This window comes from Coregonus clupeaformis, unplaced genomic scaffold (assembly GCF_020615455.1).
Source record: "Coregonus clupeaformis isolate EN_2021a unplaced genomic scaffold, ASM2061545v1 scaf0695, whole genome shotgun sequence".
Classification (NCBI taxonomy): domain Eukaryota; kingdom Metazoa; phylum Chordata; class Actinopteri; order Salmoniformes; family Salmonidae; genus Coregonus; species Coregonus clupeaformis.
This window is the reverse complement of record NW_025534150.1, coordinates 102,797-124,122: the sequence shown is the minus strand read 5'-3', so window position 1 is coordinate 124,122 and position 21,326 is coordinate 102,797. Positions and strand designations below refer to the sequence as shown.

Sequence of the window (21,326 nt, the reverse complement as noted above, 5' to 3'; positions counted from 1 at the left end):
CTGTTGTTTCATACTGCCCAAAGAAGAACAAGAATGTTCTTGTAATGAGAGCACAATGCACAAAGATGCATCGCTGAGTACAAGAGAGGACATCAAGCCACAAATAATACTGGACTACAATTCCACCAAAGGAGGAGTTGACAATTTGGATAAAGTCACAGCAACATATAGTTGTCAGCGCATGACTGCCCGCTGGCCTTTGGTGATTTTCTACAACATTGTGGATGTGTCTGCTTACAATGCCTATGTCCTGTGGACTGAAATCAACCAGCAATGGAATGGTGGCAAATTGTACCGACGCTCGGCTTTTCCCTAGAGGAGCTCGGCAAAGCTCTCATCACTCCCAAGATCCAGAGGAGAGTCCGGCCTCCTCGGTCGACAGCAGCTGCATCTGCCGTCCAGAAAATTCAAGCTGGACCATCAACACATGCCTCCAATCAACCAGAAATGGATCCAGTGGATACAGGCAGTGGCAAGAAACGGAAAAGATGCCAGCTCTGCCCCCCTCGACAAGACAGTAAAACAAGCACCACTTGTGTAGAATGCAATAAATACATCTGCAGAAAGCACACACACATTGTGTTCAACATGTAGAGAGAAAGACTGAAGGGATAATATGGACCAATAGGGGGAAAAAACCTACTTGGGGAAACTGAAAAATCTTGTTTGTGAGAAAGGAAATATGTTTAACAAATAGTTCTTAAATATTGTTTAAAAAAAAATAAAAAGTATTGTATTTCTTCTTTCTGAAATGTCTGATAAGACAAAATAAAGTGGTTTTCTGTTTTTACTTAATTCTTTGACTGTCTTGAGTGTGTTTAAACTAGTGCGGGTCAATTTGACCCGTAACATAATGGATGTCATTTTTTTCCAGCAAAGCACAAGGGTTAATAGAAAAATTACACAATTGATGGTCTAAGTCCACAACAATGCTTAAACCACATCAATCTGATTGGATGGGCCTATCTGGGCCTGGCTCCCCAGTGGGTGGGCCTGTATCCACCCAGGCCCATCCATGTCTACGCCCCTGATGCAAACGATGCATGATGGCAATTGCGCATCACAAATTCCAACAACCAAAACATTGGCTTTAGGTCTTCTCCACAACACCTCAGGCCAAATCAGCCCTGCCTGCCTGCTGCACACCACTATTATTCACATCCCTGGAGGGAGAAACATTTTTGTAATATTTCATCTCTCATCCTTTGGAAGATCCATGAATTATTCACTGTTATGATTTGACTTGATATCAGATTTGGTCTGGGTTCAGCTGTTTTGGAGCTTGACAGTCTCCATAAGGTATATTAGATAGGCTAGTAGTTGCATTCTGTCCAGACGTTCTGAAGCGGTTCCATTGTTTCTCCAGACCATCTTTGACCCCCTGTGTACTGTAGCCTACACCAGGATGGCCCAGTCTACTCTGTACATAGACATAAGGAGGTCAAGAAGTAAGAGGCAGCTCTTTAGTAGGCCAACAGTGAGAGAGAAAGCCATTCGGTAGTCTGCTGATCTGTCTCTCTCTCGGTCATTACCACCACTCAAGACTGTTGTTCTACACTGACACTTTCCTCTGCGCTCGTCATCGTAGCCAAGCACAAAGCAGTGACAACATCCTGTGGCCACTTCTGGTCTCCTCTTCCTTCATTTCCTATCTCTGACTGGGCTGCTTGACAGAGCTCTCTTCTCTCCCTGTCTTCTGAGTAGGAGGGAATTGCTTCTCACTATCCCAGGCCATGACATTCTCCTGAAGGTAATCCTCCTACAGGAGCATGAATGTGTCTGGCTCCTGTGTGACGGTGGTGTTGGCATGTGTGGTAGTAAGTACTAGTAGTGTTCATGCTTTATCAGTTTCAGTCTAAGAATAAAGACAGTTGTGGTGCTAATGTTTTTACACATTGACCATGAGATCTCACCCTGCCTAGTCGCCTCACTTGTATATTCACTGTCTTCACAGTTGATTCCCATGTTCTACGTAATATAACACAGGAAGAAAGGCCAGTCCTACATACTCATTGTAGTAAAGCAAACAAAGCTCATCAGGTCTACCTCTGATAATATAACTTTTTCAATACCTGGTTTGCATATCCATTGTTGCCTTAGTTAGCATTTACTGGTAGATTTAAGTTTAAACTTTCCTACCCTACCGGCTGTGGATGTCATTCTTCTGTGAGCTGCTCCGTGCCAAAACCAGTTGAGAGCTGCTCCGTGCCAAAACCAGTTGAGAGCTACTCCGTGCCAAAACCAGTTGAGAGCTGCTCCGTGCCAAAACCAGTTGAGAGCTGCTCCGTGCCAAAACCAGTTGAGAGCTGCTCCGTGCCAAAACCAGTTGAGAGCTGCTCCGTGCCAAAACCAGTTGAGAGCTGCTCCGTGCCAAAACCAGTTGAGAGCTGCTCCGTGCAAAACCAGTTGAGAGCTGCTCCGTGCAAAACCAGTTGAGAGCTGCTCCGTGCAAAACCAGTTGAGAGCTGCTCCGTCAAAAACCAGTTGAGAGCTGCTCCGTACCAAAACCAGTTGAGAGCTGCTCCGTGCAAAACCAGTTGAGAGCTGCTCCGTGCAAAACCAGTTGAGAGCTGCTCCGTGCCAAAACCAGTTGAGAGCTGCTCCGTGCCAAAACCAGTTGAGAGCTGCTCCGTGCCAAAACCAGTTGAGAGCTGCTCCGTGCCAACACCAGTTGAGAGCTGCTCCGTGCCAACACCAGTTGAGAGCTGCTCCGTGCCAAAACCAGTTGAGAGCTGCTCCGTGCCAAAACCAGTTGAGAGCTGCTCCGTGCCAACACCAGTTGAGAGCTGCTCCGTGCCAAAACCAGTTGAGAGCTGCTCCGTGCCAACACCAGTTGAGAGCTGCTCCGTGCCAAAACCAGTTGAGAGCTGCTCCGTGCCCAAACCAGTTGAGAGCTGCTCCGTGCCCAAACCAGTTGAGAGCTGCTCCACTCCTGCAGATGATATTCTGCTGAAACTAGGCTGTGTGCGGCGGCGCGCATGTGAATATATTCCACGTGCTTTGCGGCTGTGTAGGCTACTTTGAGCATGATTTCTCTATTGCATCATTGATAAGTCATATACCTCCACTACACTTCTTTGATACGCATCAGTAGGGAATAAGTAGTGCCTATAAGCAACGCCCACTGAAAAACAGTTTAAAAACGGTTTATACCTGAATACACCCTCCACTACACCACTGGCCCTTTGTGTTTTACATAAAGCTCAATCTCCTACATGAGTGCGCTGGTTATTACGGTTGCTGGCTATTACGGTTGCTGTCCTTTCAGAATCACCAACCTGTCACACACTGAAGGTCTATAGGTTCGCTACTGATCAAACATGTCTATAATAGATACAGGCTGTTAAGATATTAATGTTTCAAGAAAGCAGTGTATATATTTGGCCTGGCGAAGCAGTTTTATGCGCTGACTGTTTGGAAGCTGATAATTATGAATTGTTTACTCAGCTGGTCTCGGGAAGAAATTGTGAGTCCTCACTGTCTTAGACCGAGTCAAGACCGAGTACAAATGTATCCGACACCAAGACAAGACCGATACACTCAATATGTGGTCTCGAGACCGAGACCTGTCTCGAGTACTACAACACTGACAAATAAATTGTTTTCCATGTTACACACACAATTTGAAACAATACACGGAACTTGGAGCTCAGAAATTCAAGTATTGGAATAGACCTACCTTGAAAATCAGACATTTGTTCAATTTTCCTTGTAATTATTAATCCTGCTCCCTTACAATTATCTGTGATTTCATTTTTGATCCGTTTCCCGCGGCTTCAATTGAAGCTACTCTGTTGCAGTACAACCACGTTGTTATTATGAGGATGACATTAATGTTGGCTTCAACTTGGCTTTCCATGCAAATCCTTCCATTAAAAAAGAACTGGTTTTTGGTCACTTTCTCCTGATAAAAACTCGGATGTTGAGACAAATGCCACCACTATTCATGGCTTTATTATGTGTGCCTGCGAGGGCCACACTGGCCACTGAAAGATCATGCATCCGATCTGTTTAGTCAGGCAATGTCCACATTATCACATTTTAGAATCAAGGTTTTAAAAAATGCATTCTTCTTAGTGGTAATGACCTACTTATTGCATGTTTTTTGGGTTCTATATTAAGTACAACTACTGTAAATAAATTATTCTATTTTATAACATTGAGGTCCTTGAAAACTATAATTAAGTGCTTGAAAAAGTCCCTGAAAGTCCTTGAATTTGACTTGCCAATGTCTATAGTTCAGTCATGGCCTAATCTGCATATATTCACTTTTATTCCTCTAAGTACACATGTGGAACTGCATAACAATCTTTATTTTTGTTTCAAACCATTTTGAAATGTAGATCAATGTCACACATTGGCCCCATTATTTATACAACGACCCAATTCCAGTGCCTTCAGAAATTATTCACACTCCTTAACATTTTCCACATTTTGTTCTGTTACAGCCTGAATAAAACAGATTAAATTCTGATTTTGTCATCACTGGCTGACACACAATACCCCATAGTGTCAAAGTGGAATTATGTTTTTCGAAATGTTTATAAATTAATAAAAAATGACAAGCGGAAAAGTCTTCAGTCAATAAGTATTCAACCCATTTGTTATGGCAAGCCTAAATAAGTTCATGAGTAAACACTTGCTTAACAAGTCACATAATAAGTTGCATTGATTCACTGTGTGCAGTAATAGTGTATTCAGGATTTAAAAAAAAATGAAAATCGAACTAAGCACAGGCAAAATCCTAGAGGAAAACTTGGTTGTCTGTTTTCCACCAGACAGAGATTAATTCAGCTTTAGCAGGACATTCAGCTTTAGCTTCTTGTCATTGTTCCTAGATATAATATGATATAATGAGCTGAAACAAGACACCTGCGATTCCCCATCAGGCAGCTCCTTGTCATTGTTCCTAGATATCTGAATCATAACGCACACCTTCCGGCCACGTCGACGCGCACATCATTTTTGTGACAATGTCAGCCAACCTGTCTATAGTCTATTCACTGTATTTCTATGGTTGAGTCAGGGGTATAGTCTATTCACTGTAATTCTTTATGTGAAGCAGGTTAGACGGGTTTGGGGTTAGACTCACATTTGATCTCGTCTGATTGGTCGAGGCAGTCTGTTTGGTGGTTGCAGAACTTTGTGAGGGGGAGGCACCTGCTGCCGTCGCTACAGGCCCTGCTGCCCTCTGGACACTGGAGGGAGGGGAAAGGGCTACACGTGGTGGTGTCGATAGGCTGGTAACCACGTCCACATCGGCAGCTCCGCCCCCCTGGGTAGGCCAGGCACAGCTGACTGCAGCCTCCGTTCCTCTCTGAGCAACTGTTCGTTCCTGGGAGAGACAGGACAGAGGAGCATTGGTGGCTGAATGTGACACTACTTAACTCTGAATACACTACAGGCAGAGGAAGGGTGCTGGTTTAGTGTCTCTGGACCAGTGTGATGCAACATGGATGACAGGAATGTGTTTTGTTCCTTCCGGCACTGACACACAAAGCTAGTTGGAACTTCACCTAACTGCACTGTGACCCACATGGCTAGTTGTAACTTCATCATGAGTCAAATCATACCACAGATTTCATGCAGATTTTCCACACATTTGTGAGACAAGCTTGTCCTATTTGAGACCAGTAAGCGCCTCATCGAATCACAGAGGAGAGGACTGAATGAAGCAGGTTTCAGAGACCGGTTGGGCCTTCATGGTACGCCAAGCTTGGTCTTTCAACAGATCTCATATCCCTCTGCTTCTATTCAATCTCTCAGGAGGCAGAGCTGGTCTTTACACTGGGCCGTGGTGGACGCAGCACACACACACTTACCTTTCTGACTGGTCTTGCTGTAAACCCTCAGTGCCACTACATTGGTCTTGACCTCAAACCACAGCTGCTTGGGCTGAAATCCATCACTGAACCAGAGCCTAGTCACATCTACAACAGAGAGAGCCACATCAACAGAGACACATCAACAGAGCCACATCAACAGAGCCACATCAACAGAGCCACATCAACAGAGACACAGAACCACATCAACAGAGACACAGAACCACATCAACAGAGACAGAGCCACATCAACAGAGACAGAGCCACAGAGACATCAACAGAGACACATCAACAGAGCCACATCAACAGAGACAGAGCCACAGAGACATCAACAGAGACAGAGCCACAGAGACATCAACAGAGACAGAGCCACATCAACAGAGACACATCAACAGAGACACATCAACAGAGACACATCAACAGAGACAGAGCCACATCAACAGAGACAGAGCCACATCAACAGAGACAGAGCCACATCAACAGAGACAGAGCCACATCAACAGAGACAGAGCCAGTCTAGCCACATCAACAGAGAGAGAGCCACATCAACAGAGACAGAGCCACATCAACAGAGCCACATCAACAGAGACAGAACCACATCAACAGAGACATCAACAGAGCCACATCAGAGACACAACAGAGAGAGATCCAGTCTAGCCACATCAACAGAGACAGAGCCACATCAACAGAGACACAGAGACACAGCCACATCAACAGAGACACAGAGACAGAGCCACATCAACAGAGACACAGAGACACAGCCACATCAACAGAGACACAGAGACAGAGCCACATCAACAGAGACACAGAACCACATCAACAGAGACACATCAACAGAGACACATCAACAGAGACACATCAACAGAGACACATCAACAGAGACAGAGCCACATCAACAGAGCCACATCAACAGAGCCACATCAACAGAGACACATCAACAGAGACACATCAACAGAGACACATCAACAGAGACAGAGCCACATCAACAGAGACACAGAACCACATCAACAGAGACACAGAACCACATCAACAGAGACACAGAACCACATCAACAGAGACACATCAACAGAGACACAGAACCACATCAACAGAGACACAGAACCACATCAACAGAGACACAGAACCACATCAACAGAGACACAGAACCACATCAACAGAGACAGAACCACATCAACAGAGACACATCAACAGAGACAGAGCCACATCAACAGACACAGAACCACATCAACAGAGACAGAGCCACATCAACAGAGACACATCAACAGAGACAGAGCCACATCAACAGAGACAGAGCCACATCAACAGAGACACATCAACAGAGACACATCAACAGAGACAGAGCCACATCAGAGACAGAGCCACATCAACAGAGACAGAGCCACATCAACAGAGACAGAGCCACATCAAGAGCCACATCAGAGACAGAACCACATAAACAGAGACAGAGCCACATCAACAGAGACATCAACAGAGCCACATCAGAGACACAACAGAGAGAGATCCAGTCTAGTCACATCTACAGAGACAGAATCGAATTACATCTACAACAGAGAGTCAGTCTAGTTACCTGTCTAACAAAACACAGAGGGTGTTATTTAATGGAAGACCCTCCAACATAATCCAGATAGAATCAGGCATTTGCCAGGGCAGCTGTCTAGGCCACTTTTTTCAAAGTAAAGCCAGTGTGTCCATGTATGCCGATGACTCAACACGTCAGCTACTACAGTGACAAATGACTGCAACACTTAAAGAGCTGCAGTTAGTTTCAGAATGGGTGGCAAGGAATAAGTTAGTCCTACATATGTCAAAAACTAAAAGCATTGTATTTGGTACAAATCATTCACCTAAACCTCAACTAAATCTTGTAATGAATAATGTGGAAATTGAGCAAGTTGAGGTGACTAAACTACTTGGAGTAACCTTGGATTGTAAACTGTCATGGTCAAAACATATTGATACAACAGTAGCTATGATGGGGAGAAGTCTGTCTATAATGAAGCGCTGCTCTGCCTTCTTAACAGCACTATCAACAAGGCAAGTCCTACAGGCCCTAGTGTTGTCACACCTGGACTACTGTTCAGTCGTGTGGTCAGGTGCCACAAAGGAGGACCTCGTAAAAAATTACAATTGGCTCAGAACAGGTCAGCATGGCTGGCCCTTGGATGTACACGAAGAGCTAACAATAATATGCATGTCAATCTCTCATGGCTCAAAGTAGAGGAGAGATTGACTTCATCACTACTTGTTTTTGGAAGAAGTGTTGACAAGCTGAATGCACCGAGATGTCTGTTTAAAACTACTAGCACAGCTCGGACACCCATGCATACCCCACAAGACATGCCACCAGAGGTCTCTTCACAATCCAGAACAGACTATGGGAGGTAGACAGTACTTCATAGAGCCATAACTAAATGGAACTCTATTCCACATCAGGTAACTGATACAAGCTGTAGAATCAGATTAAAACACCTTATGGAACAGCAGGGACTGAAGAGATACGCACACACACGTACATTGTAATATGGTGGTATTATACATGTTGTATTGTAGATCAAGTGCATTCAGAAAGTATTCAGACCCCTTGACTTTTTCGATTGGACATGATTTGGAAAGGCACACCTGTCTACATAAAAGGTCCCACAGTTGACAGTGCATGTCAGAGCAAAAATCAAGCCATGAGGTCGAAGGAATTGTCTGAGGAGCTCCGAGACAGAATTGTGTCGAGGCACAGATCCGGGGAAGGGTACCAAAATATTTCTGCAACACTGAAGGTCCCCAAGAACACAGTGGAAATATTTAGGACTAATGTATTCCTTGCCACCCATTCTGAAACTAACTGCAGCTCTTTGTTAAGTGTTGCAGTCATTTCAGTCACTGTAGTAGCTGACGTGTATAGTGTTGAGTCATCCGCATACATAGACACACTGGCTTTACTCAAAGCATGTTGTTAGTAAAGATTTAATAGAGTAAGGGGCCTAGACAGCTGCCCTGGGGAATTCCTGATTCTACCTGGATTATGTTGGAGAGGCTTCCATTAAAGAACACCCTCTGTGTTCTGTTAGACAGGTAACTCTTTATCCACAATATAGCAGGGGGTGTAAAGCCATAAGTTTTTCCATCAGCAGACTATGATCAATAATGTCAAAAGTCGCACTGACGTCTATCAAAACAGCCCCCACAGTCTTTTTATCATCAGTTTCTCTCAGCTAGTCAGTCATTTGTGTACGTGCTCTGCTTGTTGAATGTCCTTCCCTATAAGCGTGTTGAAAGTCTGTTGTCAATTTGTTTACTGTAAAATAGCATTGTATCTGGTCAAACAATTTTTTCCAAAGGTTTGCTATGGGTTGGTAACAGGCTGATTGGTCGGCTATTTGAGCCAGTAAAGGGGGCTTTACTATTCCTAGGTAGCGGAGTGACTTTTGCTTAATTCCAGGCTTGAGGGCACACACTTTCTAGTAGGTTTAAATTTAAGATATGGCAAATAAGAGTGGCAATATCGTCCGCTATTATCCTCAGTAATTTCCCATCCAAGTTGTCAGACCCCAGTGGCTTGTCATTGTTGATAGACAATCAATTTCCCATCTCTTCCACACTCATTTTACGGAATTAAAGGGTTAGGAGTGTGGGGCTGTACCGTTGTCAAGGTTAGAATTAGGGGTGTCAGGTCGGTTACGCACAGTTCAGACGCCAAACTTCTTGCAAGTTGAATTTAATAGAAATGAAGAGCGGGCTGGCAAGGTTAAGAGCTTTGCTTGACGTACCGATTGGTTTCATACAACCGCTCAGACTTCCTAGGGCTTAGGGGTGTACGGTGTGGATTAGTCGTGTAGGGCTGTACCATACCGTTGTCCAGGGTGCTCCACAGGAGGATGTTCTCAGCTCGTGTGAAGGAGATGAGGCCGGGACCTGCTTTAAACTGTTTATATCCAGAACCATCCAGAAGAATGGAGCCGATCACTCCAGCACCTGCAACAAGGGACATGTTTTCACTGAGGATAGCAGGCCTGGTGAAAACAATTCATCTCAATGAGGTATTCCACATAGCTTATAATGGGCCACAATAATCTAGGTTGGCCCAGTCAGTACAGGTTATAATATCTGAAAGATGTCAGCCCAGTACAAGTTTAAATCTTTCACATAAATCAGCCCATTACAGGTCATAATCTCTCACCGATGTCAGCCCAGTACCAGTTATAACCTCACCTATGTCAGCCCAGTACCGGTTATAACCTCACCTATGTCAGCCCAGTACCGGTTATAACCTCACCTATGTCAGCCCAGTACCGGTTATAACCTCACCTATGTCAGCCCAGTACCGGTTATAACCTCACCTATGTCAGCCCAGTACCGGTTATAACCTCACCTATGTCAGCCCAGTACCGGTTATAACCTCACCTATGTCAGCCCAGTACCGGTTATAACCTCACCTATGTCAGCCCAGTACCGGTTATAACCTCACCTATGTCAGCCCAGTACCGGTTATAACCTCACCTATGTCAGCCCAGTACCGGTTATAACCTCACCTATGTCAGCCCAGTACCGGTTATAACCTCACCTATGTCAGCCCAGTACCGGTTATAACCTCACCTATGTCAGCCCAGTACCGGTTATAACCTCACCTATGTCAGCCCAGTACCGGTTATAACCTCACCTATGTCAGCCCAATACAGCTGAGTGCCCTTGTTGGAGAACAGAAGGGAGGTTGGCATCACAGCTTTCCTCCAGAGCAGCTTCTGACTGCGTCCATCCATGAAGGCACAGTCCACCTGAGGCAGGCTCCTCACATTCACCTGGCCCAAGGCCGTGAAGCACAGTCGTCCTGAGGGGGGGTGCAGGGCGACGGAGGTGGTTCCCTGGACTCCTGGTTGGAGCAGAAGTGCAGTGTGCTGCCCCCTGCTGGTGGTGACATGTAGGTCAGGCTGCTTGCTGCTACTCCAGTACAGGTTGAGTGTTACCCAGTCCACAGCCAGAGCCGTCACCGTATCGTCCGGGAGATTCAGGACTCTGCTGCCTGGTGTCAGCCCTGAGCTACTCAGTTTCAGGAGACCCACTGAGCCCTGGGCAGCATCAGCCAGGTATAATGTCCTGTCCTGTACAGCCAAATCCAGCCCAGAAGCCTGGTGCACCCCCGGCAGAGACAATACATGGTGCTCAGGCCACCGCGTCAAACCCACACCATTATGCATGGTGCTAAGGTATATCTAAACAGAAATACAAGAGTAGAAAAATCTAGATTCATAAATAGCTGGAGGCAACATCACTGTCTGACCAACAGCCAGCTATAGGTGGATCCTGTCTGACCAACAGCCAGCTATAGGTGGATCCTGTCTGATCAACAGCCAGCTATAGGTGGATCCTGTCTGATCAACAGCCAGCTATAGGTGGATCCTGTCTGACCAACAGCCAGCTATAGGTGGAGGTCAAATCACAGTTTGACCAATATACTGTCCTACATGACTGACTGCAGTAGGACAGAGGCACATACCTGTGTGACTGCAGTAGGAGAGAGGAGCAGGAGGAAGGTGGTGTCTACAAGGGCGGAGCAGGTGAGGCCGTCCCCAGCCAGAAGTAGCCCTGCTGCGCATCGACACACAGCCTTGGGCCCCGTAGATAGCCCTGGAGCCAAGAGACAGAGGTCTGAACACTGGAGCTTCTCACAGGGGCTGGACACGTTGGCCTGCATGAGGGGGTGCATCATCTATACACACACACACACACAGAGAGAGACAGAGAGACAGAGAGAGACAGAGACAGAGAGAGAGAGAGACCGCGCACGAGACACCGCGCGAGCGCAAGTGACACAGAGACCAGGAACGAGACAGTTAGAAGGAAAGAGACCAAGGGAGAGAAGGGCAGTGACAAGGTCAACATCATGACCACTACAACTGATTATAAGGACTGAACCCATGAACTTGAAGTGCCCTTATCCTAACCCTCTTATAAATCCTTACCCTGAGGCCAAAAGGCTGTCCAGGCCTTTTGAGTAAAACCTTGCGGTTCTTGCCAGTGTTCTTGTGGGCTACTTGAATAGTTCTCCTCCTGGTGTCAGACCAGTAGACCATGTCATTGAAGACCACTACAGAGAAGGGACTGGGCATTTCAGTCATCTGCAGAAGCTTTGGTAAAGACAGACAAGAGCAAAAAGAAACATCTTAATTAACCAGATTCCATGTTTACAATAAAGTTCATATCTAGACATTCCATGTTTACTGTAAAGTCTATAACCATAATTAATGTTAGCTGCAGTGTTACCCTGACATTGTGTCCTTCCAGGGATACAGAGCCGATGCACTGTAGTTTTTCGTCGGCCCAGTAGATTCGGTCAGTGAGAGTGTCCACAGAGAGACTGACTGGCCAGCTGAGACCACGAGTCACCACCACCTTCCTCTCAGCGCCGTCCATCCCTGACCGCTCTATCTGGGGATCGTTACCAACCTCTGACCAGAACATCAACCTGGGAGAGAAAGAATGATTAGTCTACATCAGGGGTAGGCAACCCTGGTCCTGGGTAGGCAACAGGTACTGTCATCAGGGGTAGGCAACCCTGGTCCTGGAGGGCAACAGGCACCAACCTGGGAAGACCAGGTGTGTTGAATTTAGGCCATCACTGAACTGATCAATTAACTCAGTTGGGACAAAATCCTGCAGTACCTGCGGCGCTCCAGAAACAGGGTTGCCTACCGCTATCAGTCTACCACCGACCTGTCCTTTATTATTTATTTAACCTTTATTTAACCAGGTAAGCCAGTTGAGAACAAGTTCTCATTTACAACTGCGACCTGGCCAAGATAAAGCAAAGCAGTGCGATAAAAACAACACAGAGTTACATATGGGGTAAAACAAAAAATAAAGTAAAAAATACAACAGAAAATATATATACAGTGTGTGCAAATGTAGCAAGTTATGGAGGTAAAGCAATAAATAGGCAATAGTGCAAAGAAATTACAAATTCGTATTAACACTGGAAATGATAGGATTTGCAAAAGATGTGCAAATAGAGATACTGGGGTGCAAATTAGCAAAATAAATAACAATATGGGGATGAGGTAGTTGGGTGGGCTAATTTCAGATGGGCTGTGTACAGGTGCAGTGATCGGTAAGGTGCTCTGACAACTGATGCTTAAAGTTAGTGAGGGAGATAAGTGTCTCCAGCTTCAGAGATTTTTGCAGTTCGTTCCAGTCATTGGCAGCAGAGAACTGGAAGGAATGGCGGCCAAAAGTGGTGTTGGCTTTGGGGATGACCAGTGAGATATACCTGCTGGAGCGCAGATTATGGTTGGGTGTTGCTATGGTGACCAGTGAGCTAAGATAAGACGGGGATTTGCCTAGCAGTGATTTATAGATGACATGGAGCCAGTGGGTTTGGCGACGAATATGTAGTGAGGACCAGCCAACAAGAGTGTACAGGTCACAATGGTGGGTAGTATATGGGGCTTTGGTGACAAAATGGATGGCACTGTGATAGACTACATCCAATTTGCTGAGTAGAGTGTTGGAGGCTATTTTGTAAATGACATCGCCGAAGTCAAGGATCGGTAGGATAGTCAGTTTTACGAGGGCATGTTTGGCAGCGTGAGTGAAGGAGGCTTTGTTGCGGAATAGGAAGCCGATTCTAGATGTAACTATTGATTGGAGATGCTTAATGTGAGTCTGGAAGGAGAGTTTACAGTCTAACCAGACACCTAGGTATTTGTAGTTGTCCACATACTCTAGGTCAGACCCGCCGAGAGTAGTGATTCTAGTTGGGTGGGCTGGTGCAAGCAGCGTTCGGTTGAAGAGCATGCATTTAGTTTTACTAGTGTTTAAGAGCAGTTGGAGGCTACGGAAGGAGTGTTGTATGGCATTGAAGCTCGTTTGGAGGTTTGTTAACACAGTGTCCAATGAAGGGCCAGATGTATACAAAATGGTGTCGTCCGCATAGAGGTGGATCCGAGCGTCACCAGCAGCAAGAGCGACATCATTGATATACACAGAGAATAGAGTTGGCCCGAGAATTTAACCCTGTGGCACCCCCATTGAGACTACCAGAGGTCCAGACAACAGGCCCTCCGATTTGACACATTGAACTCTATCTGAGAAGTAGTTGGTGAACCAGGCGAGGCAGACATTTGAGAAACCAAGGCTATTTAGTCTGCCAATAAGAATGTGGTGGTTGACAGAGTCGAAATCCTTGGCCAGGTCGATGAAGACGGCTGCGCAGTACTGTCTTTTATCGATCGCGGTTATAATATCGTTTAGGACCTTGAGCGTGGCTGAGGTGCACCCATGACCAGCTCGGAAACCGGATTGCATAGCGGAGAAGGTACGGTGGGATTCGAAATCGTCGGTGATCTGTTTACCTTGGCTTTCAAATACTTTCGAAAGGCTGGATATAGGTCTGTAACAGTTTGGATCTAGAGTGTCACCCTCTTTGTCCAGATTGTCTAGCCCAGCTGATTTGTAGGGGTCCAGATTCTTCAGCTCTTTCAGAACATCAGCTGTCTGAATTTGTGTGAAGGAGAAGCGGGGGGGGCATGGGCAAGTTGCAGCAGAGGGTACAGTGCTGGTGGCCGGGGTAGTGGTAGCCAGGTGGAAAGCATGGCCAGCCATAGCATAATGCTTGTTGAAATTCTCAATTATTGTAGATTTATCGGTGGTGACAGTGTTTCCTTGCCTCAGTGCAGTGGGCAGTTGGGAGGAGGTGCTCTTATTCTCCATGGACTTTACAGTGTCCCAAAACTATTTGGAGTTAGTGCTACAGGAAAGCACTTTTAAAGAACAACCAGGAATCCTCTACTGACGGAATGAGGTCAATATCCATCCAGGATACCCGGGCCAGGCAATTAGAAAGGCCTGCTCGCTAAAGTGTTTTAGGGAGCGTTTGACAGTGATGAGGGGTGGTCGTTTGACCTCAGACCCATTACGGACGCAGGCAATAAGGCAGTGATCGCTGAGATCCTGGTTGAAGACAGCGGAGGTGTATTTAGAGGATAAATTTGTCAGGATGATATCTATGAGGGTGCCCATGTTCACAGATTTAGGGTTGTACCTGGTAGGTTTGTTGATCATTTGTGTGAGATTGAGGACATCTAGTTTAGATTGTAGGTTGGCCGGGGTGTTAAGCATATCCCAGTTTAGGTCACCAAGCAGTACAAACTCTGAGGATAGATGGGAGGGAAATCAATTCACATATGGTGTCCAGGGCACAGCTGGGGGCTGAGGGGGGTCTGTAGCAAGCGGCAACAGTGAGAGACTTATTTCTGGAAAGGTGGATTTTTAGAAGTAGAAGCTCAAACTGTTTGGGCACAGACCTGGATAGTATGATTGAGCTCTGCAGGCTCTCTCTACAGTAGATTGCAACCCCACCCCCTTTGGCAGTTCTATCGATACGGAAAATGTAGTTGGGGATGGACATTTCTGAATTTTTGGTGGCCTTCCTAAGCCAGGATTCAGACACTGCTAGAACATCAGGGTTGGCGGAGTGTGCTAACGCAGTGAATAACTCAAACTTAGGGAGGAGGTTTCGGATGTTAACGTGCAAGAAACCAAGGCTTTTACGGTTACAGAAGTCAACAAATGATAACGCCTGGGGAGTAGGAGAGATACTGGGGGCTACAGGGCCTGGGTTAACCTACATCACCAGAGGAACAGAGGAGTAGAATAAGGATACGGCTAAAGGCTTTAAAAACTGGTCTTCTAGTCTGTTGGGTACAGAGACAAAAAGGGGCGTTGTAGAATAGATTCAGGGCATTATGTACAGACAAGGATATGGAAGGATATGAGTACAGTGGAGGTAAACCTAAGCGCTGGGTAACAACGAAAGAGATAGCATCACTGGAGGCACCGATTGAGTCTGTCTCCGCGTGTATGGAGGGTGGGACAAAGGAGCCATCTATGGCAGGTTGAGCTGGGCTGGGGGATCTACAGTGAGATAGTACAATAAGAAATAACCGAAACAGCAATAAGCAAACCATATTGACATGGGAGAGAGACATAAAGCAATCACAGGTGTTATTCGAGAGAGCTAAGACAACAGCTGGTAATGGCGACACAGTTTGGGCTGAGGCTAAACAGGATGGGGTACCGTATAAAGGACCAGTCCAGCAGGCATCAGCTGTATAGCTGAGTTATCGTAAGGTCCGGTGAACAGCAATAGGAGAGTTCGGAGGTAGTTCAGGGGCTGCTACAGCACTGGCGAGCAAGAGGCCACAGCTTGCGTGTGCTAGCGGGCCGAGGCTAGCAGATGGATCTTCGTGGTCGACGTCGTAACGGGAAGCCTGTTGAAACCACAGTATTTTGTCGGCAGACCAGTCGTGTTGGATCGGCGGGGCTCCGTGTCAACACTAGGAGGTCCAGTCCGGTTGACAGAGAGGTAGATAGCCGGGAGATGGGCCTGGCTCGAAGCTAGCTCAAGGCTAACTGGTGCTTGCTAAAGGGCAATGGTAATTAGCCAACGACAACAGCCATTCGGTTGCAGCTAGCTGGTTGCGATGATCCGGCGCTAGGGACCAGTGATTCAGGCAGAAAATCCGATATGCTCTGGGTCGATAGCACGCTGTGCAGACTGGCCGACAAATTGTCCAGGCTAGAGCTAGTGCTGGCTGGCGGGTAGTGCAGGCCACGGACAATGGTGAAGACGCTAACGGTGGCTAATAGCAAGTAGCCATTCGGTTGCAGCTAGATAATAATAATAATAATAATATGCCATTTAGCAGACGCTTTTATCCAAAGCGACTTACAGTCATGTGTGCATACATTTTTACGTATGGGTGGTCCCGGGGATCGAACCCACTACCCTGGCGTTACAAGCGCCATGCTCTACCAATTGAGCTACAGAGGACCAGCCCCAAACTAGCTAGACTAGTTTCAGCTTCAGGTTCTTGATAAAAATTAAAGAAATAATAGAATCCTTTCCACGTTGGGTGAGGCGGTTTGCAGGAAAGTATATTTAGTTAAAGAATGAAAAGTAAAATATATACAAAAGACAAAAAATTAAAAATAATAATGGCTATTTACACAAGGACACTACAGAAAACACAACCGCACTGCTACGCCATCTTGGATGTCCTTACAGTCTACCACCAACCTGTCCTTACAGTCTACAACTTCACAGACTAGAGTTTGTCATTATATTCTACTGGGGCTTTATGCCAAAACCCTATCCCCTCACCCACCCTTTCCTTGGTAGCAGCCCTAACCCCAGTCTAACCTACCCTTTCCTTGGTAGAAGCCCTAACGCACCCTGTGTGATAGCTGCCCTCACCCTAACGCACCCTGTGTGGCAGCAGCCCTCACCCTAACCCACCTTTTGTGTGGTTCACCCTAACCCACCTTCTGTGTGGTACACCCTAACTAAAAAAATAATGGTCCCAGTATTCTTTTATTCATAATTCAATTATCCAACTTAACAAAATGTTGAATTAATTGCACTTGAACTATGAAACTGCCTATTTGCTTGTAAATATCCTTTGCCATTTATTTTACATTTTTATATGTGATGTGTTTTATGACTGCTGCAAAATGAATTGCCTCTGAGGACATTAGTTTCCTGAATCTGAATACTGGCAATTAAACATGTAAGGGGGAGGAGGGTTATCTTACAACTCCAACATTCTAAAATTAAAAACCTGTCTATCATAGAAGATTGAATTAGACCATTTGGATTATGAAACATTTTCCCCATACATCGTTTACAAACCAATCACATTGGGAACCTAAGTTGGAGTCAGTGCCAGAAACTATACAGACCCTTATAGTTAGGGATGTGGCTTCCATTTCACAATTAGGACCTATTGTACTTGTCATGATCATGATTATTTATTGGCTGAATCATTGTATGATTATTTAAAAATTAGATTAGTGTGCATTTTGTTGAAATTGTGTGACGGAAACAATTCCTTATATGCCTATTTTAGTTATAATTTGATTGAATTATAGTGGTCTATATAGGCATTGGTTGAAGCTCAGTGTTAAATTCTAATCTCCCTAGCATCATATCTAACCCAATGACCCCAATCGATAAAAGAAAATCGCAAATCAACTTGGAGGTCAACACACTCCCCGTCCGTCCGTTACCGAGAACCACATACCAGACTTAACAGGGTTGTTAGGAATATAATTGAGTATTTCTTGCAGCTACCTAGTTTATATTCTAGACATCGGATTAAAACACTATATCGTCCATAATGTGATCATAGGACTGAAGAAATGCCGGCATGACTAAATCTGTAGCTGCAACAGTGATTAAATGTATAATAAAATAATCCGCTCATTTCTCTCCATTAACAAACAATTTAGGAACTTCCTTTCCTGCTATAGCTTGTTAGCTAGCCAGTAACAACCCAATGTTGAAAATATATACCCCACATTCTTCCACAAAGCATAGCTAACTAACTATGTAAAGTTCATAGTCAACACCCAACTTTGGGAAACTGCCACGTTGCTAATTTATAGTACATCTTGCAACCGGCATTGCTCATCTAACTTTAGCTACTCCACACAGTCACATTGGCTTGCTTGCTAACGCTACATGTGCAAACAGATTTCAGCACATAACTGATAGCTAGCTAGCCAGCCAGCCATGTATCTGACAACTGTAGCTGATAAAATGACCTTGCTAAGAAACAGTTCGCTAGCACACCAGACAGACATGTTGATTTTCGACCAGCCAAAGGAAACGTTAGCCAACTTTACTTTACAGACCTTATGTATTAATTCCGTACGCTCCCTCTCAATGCAATTTGTCATGTCATTATAATCCTAATGTGAGCAAACTGATCAACACGGTGTCCCCACTTGTGGATTTGCCATCCACAAGTAGCACTTTGTGCGAATGCAAACGTGCACCCAGTTAAAAAAGGGTTAGGGTTAGGTCACCGAGAGAGGACACAGTGACAGTGGTTAGGGTTAGGTCACCGAGAGAGAGGACACAGTGACAGTGGTTAGGGTTAAGGTTAGGTCACCGAGAGAGAGGACACAGTGACAGTGGTTAGGGTTAGGTCACCGAGAGAGAGGACACAGTGACAGTGGTTAGGGTTAGGTCACCGAGAGAGAGGACACAGTGACAGTGGTTAGGGTTAGGTCACCGAGAGAGGACACAGTGACAGTGGTTAGGGTTAGGTCACCGAGAGAGGACACAGTGACAGTGGTTAGGGTTAGGTCACCGAGAGTGGACACAGTGACAGTGGTTAGGGTTAGGTCACCGAGAGAGAGGACACAGTGACAGTGGTTAGGGTTAGGTCACCGAGAGAGGAAACAGTGACAGTGGTTAGGGTTAGGTCACCGAGAGAGGAAACAGTGACAGTGGTTAGGGTTAGGTCACCGAGAGTGGACACAGTGACAGTGGTTAGGGTTAGGTCACCGAGAGAGAGGACACAGTGACAGTGGTTAGGGTTAGGTCACCGAGAGAGAGGACACAGTGACAGTGGTTAGGGTTAGGTCACCGAGAGAGAGGACACAGTGACAGTGGTTAGGGTTAGGTCACCGAGAGAGGACACAGTGACAGTGGTTAGGGTTAGGTCACCGAGAGAGAGGACACAGTGACAGTGGTTAGGGTTAGGTCACCGAGAGAGGACACAGTGACAGTGGTTAGGGTTAGGTCACCGAGAGTGGACACAGTGACAGTGGTTAGGGTTAGGTCACCGAGAGAGAGGACACAGTGACAGTGGTTAGGGTTAGGTCACCGAGAGAGAGGACACAGTGACAGTGGTTAGGGTTAGGTCACCGAGAGAGAGGACACAGTGACAGTGGTTAGGGTTAGGTCACCGAGAGAGGACACAGTGACAGTGGTTAGGGTTAGGTCACCGAGAGTGGACACAGTGACAGTGGTTAGGGTTAGGTCACCGAGAGAGAGGACACAGTGACAGTGGTTAGGGTTAGGTCACCGAGAGAGAGGACACAGTGACAGTGGTTAGGGTTAGGTCACCGAGAGAGAGGACACAGTGACAGTGGTTAGGGTTAGGTCACCGAGAGAGGACACAGTGACAGTGGTTAGGGTTAGGTCACCGAGAGTGGACACAGTGACAGTGGTTAGGGTTAGGTCACCGAGAGAGAGGACACAGTGACAGTGGTTAGGGTTAGGTCACCGAGAGTGGACACAGTGACAGTGGTTAGGGTTAGGTCACCGAGAGAGAGGACACAGTGACAGTGGTTAGGGTTAGGTCACCGAGAGAGAGGACACAGTGACAGTGGTTAGGGTTAAGGTTAGGTCACCGAGAGAGAGGACACAGTGACAGTGGTTAGGGTTAGGTCACCGAGAGAGAGGACACAGTGACAGTGGTTAGGGTTAGGTCACCGAGAGAGAGGACACAGTGACAGTGGTTAGGGTTAGGTCACCGAGAGAGGACACAGTGACAGTGGTTAGGGTTAGGTCACCGAGAGTGGACACAGTGACAGTGGTTAGGGTTAGGTCACCGAGAGAGGACACAGTGACAGTGGTTAGGGTTAGGTCACCGAGAGAGGACACAGTGACAGTGGTTAGGGTTAGGTCACCGAGAGAGGACACAGTGACAGTGGTTAGGGTTAGGTCACCGAGAGAGAGGACAGTGACAGTGGTTAGGGTTAGGTCACCGAGAGAGAGGACAGTGACAGTGGTTAGGGTTAGGTCACCGAGAGAGAGGACACAGTGACAGTGGTTAGGGTTAGGTCACCGAGAGAAAGGACAGTGACAGTGGTTAGGGTTAGGTCACCGAGAGAGAGGACACAGTGACAGTGGTTAGGGTTAGGTCACCGAGAGAGAGGACACAGTGACAGTGGTTAGGGTTAGGTCACCGAGAGAGAGGACAGTGACAGTGGTTAGGGTTAGGTCACCGAGAGAGGACACAGTGACAGTGGTTAGGGTTAGGTCACCGAGAGAGAGGACACAGTGACAGTGGTTAGGGTTAGGTCACCGAGAGAGAGGACACAGTGACAGTGGTTAGGGTTAGGTCACCGAGAGAGGACACAGTGACAGTGGTTAGGGTTAGGTCACCGAGAGAGGACACAGTGACAGTGGTTAGGGTTAGGTCACCGAGAGAGGACACAGTGACAGTGGTTAGGAGTTAGGTCACCGAGAGAGGACACAGTGACAGTGGTTAGGGTTAGGTCACCGAGAGAGAGGACACAGTGACAGTGGTTAGGGTTAGGTCACCAGAGAGAGGACACAGTGACAGTGGTTAGGGTTAGGTCACCGAGAGAGGACACAGTGACAGTGGTTAGGGTTAGGTCACCGAGAGAGGACACAGTGACAGTGGTTAGGGTTAGGTCACCGAGAGAGAGGACACAGTGACAGTGGTTAGGGTTAGGTCACCGAGAGAGAGGACACAGTGACAGTGGTTAGGGTTAGGTCACCGAGAGAGGACACAGTGACAGTGGTTAGGGTTAGGTCACCGAGAGAGAGGACACAGTGACAGTGGTTAGGGTTAGGTCACCGAGAGAGAGGACACAGTGACAGTGGTTAGGGTTAGGTCACCGAGAGAGAGGACACAGTGACAGTGGTTAGGTTAGGTCACCGAGAGAGAGGACACAGTGACAGTGGTTAGGGTTAGG

The 21,326-nt window shown here is 46.5% G+C and overlaps 1 protein-coding gene across 1 annotated transcript in view; it reads right to left on the bottom strand.

Annotated features, from left to right (window-relative positions):
• si:dkey-88l16.3 (low-density lipoprotein receptor-related protein 2) overlaps positions 1 to 21,326 on the bottom strand; it is a 111,344-nt gene that overhangs the window by 49,033 nt on the left and 40,985 nt on the right. Inside the window, 7 exon segments of the mRNA XM_045216369.1 lie at positions 5,093 to 5,335; positions 5,823 to 5,930; positions 9,666 to 9,788; positions 10,474 to 11,023; positions 11,308 to 11,520; positions 11,774 to 11,938; positions 12,075 to 12,276. Coding sequence (XP_045072304.1) covers positions 5,093 to 5,335; positions 5,823 to 5,930; positions 9,666 to 9,788; positions 10,474 to 11,023; positions 11,308 to 11,520; positions 11,774 to 11,938; positions 12,075 to 12,276 — 1,604 coding nt within the window.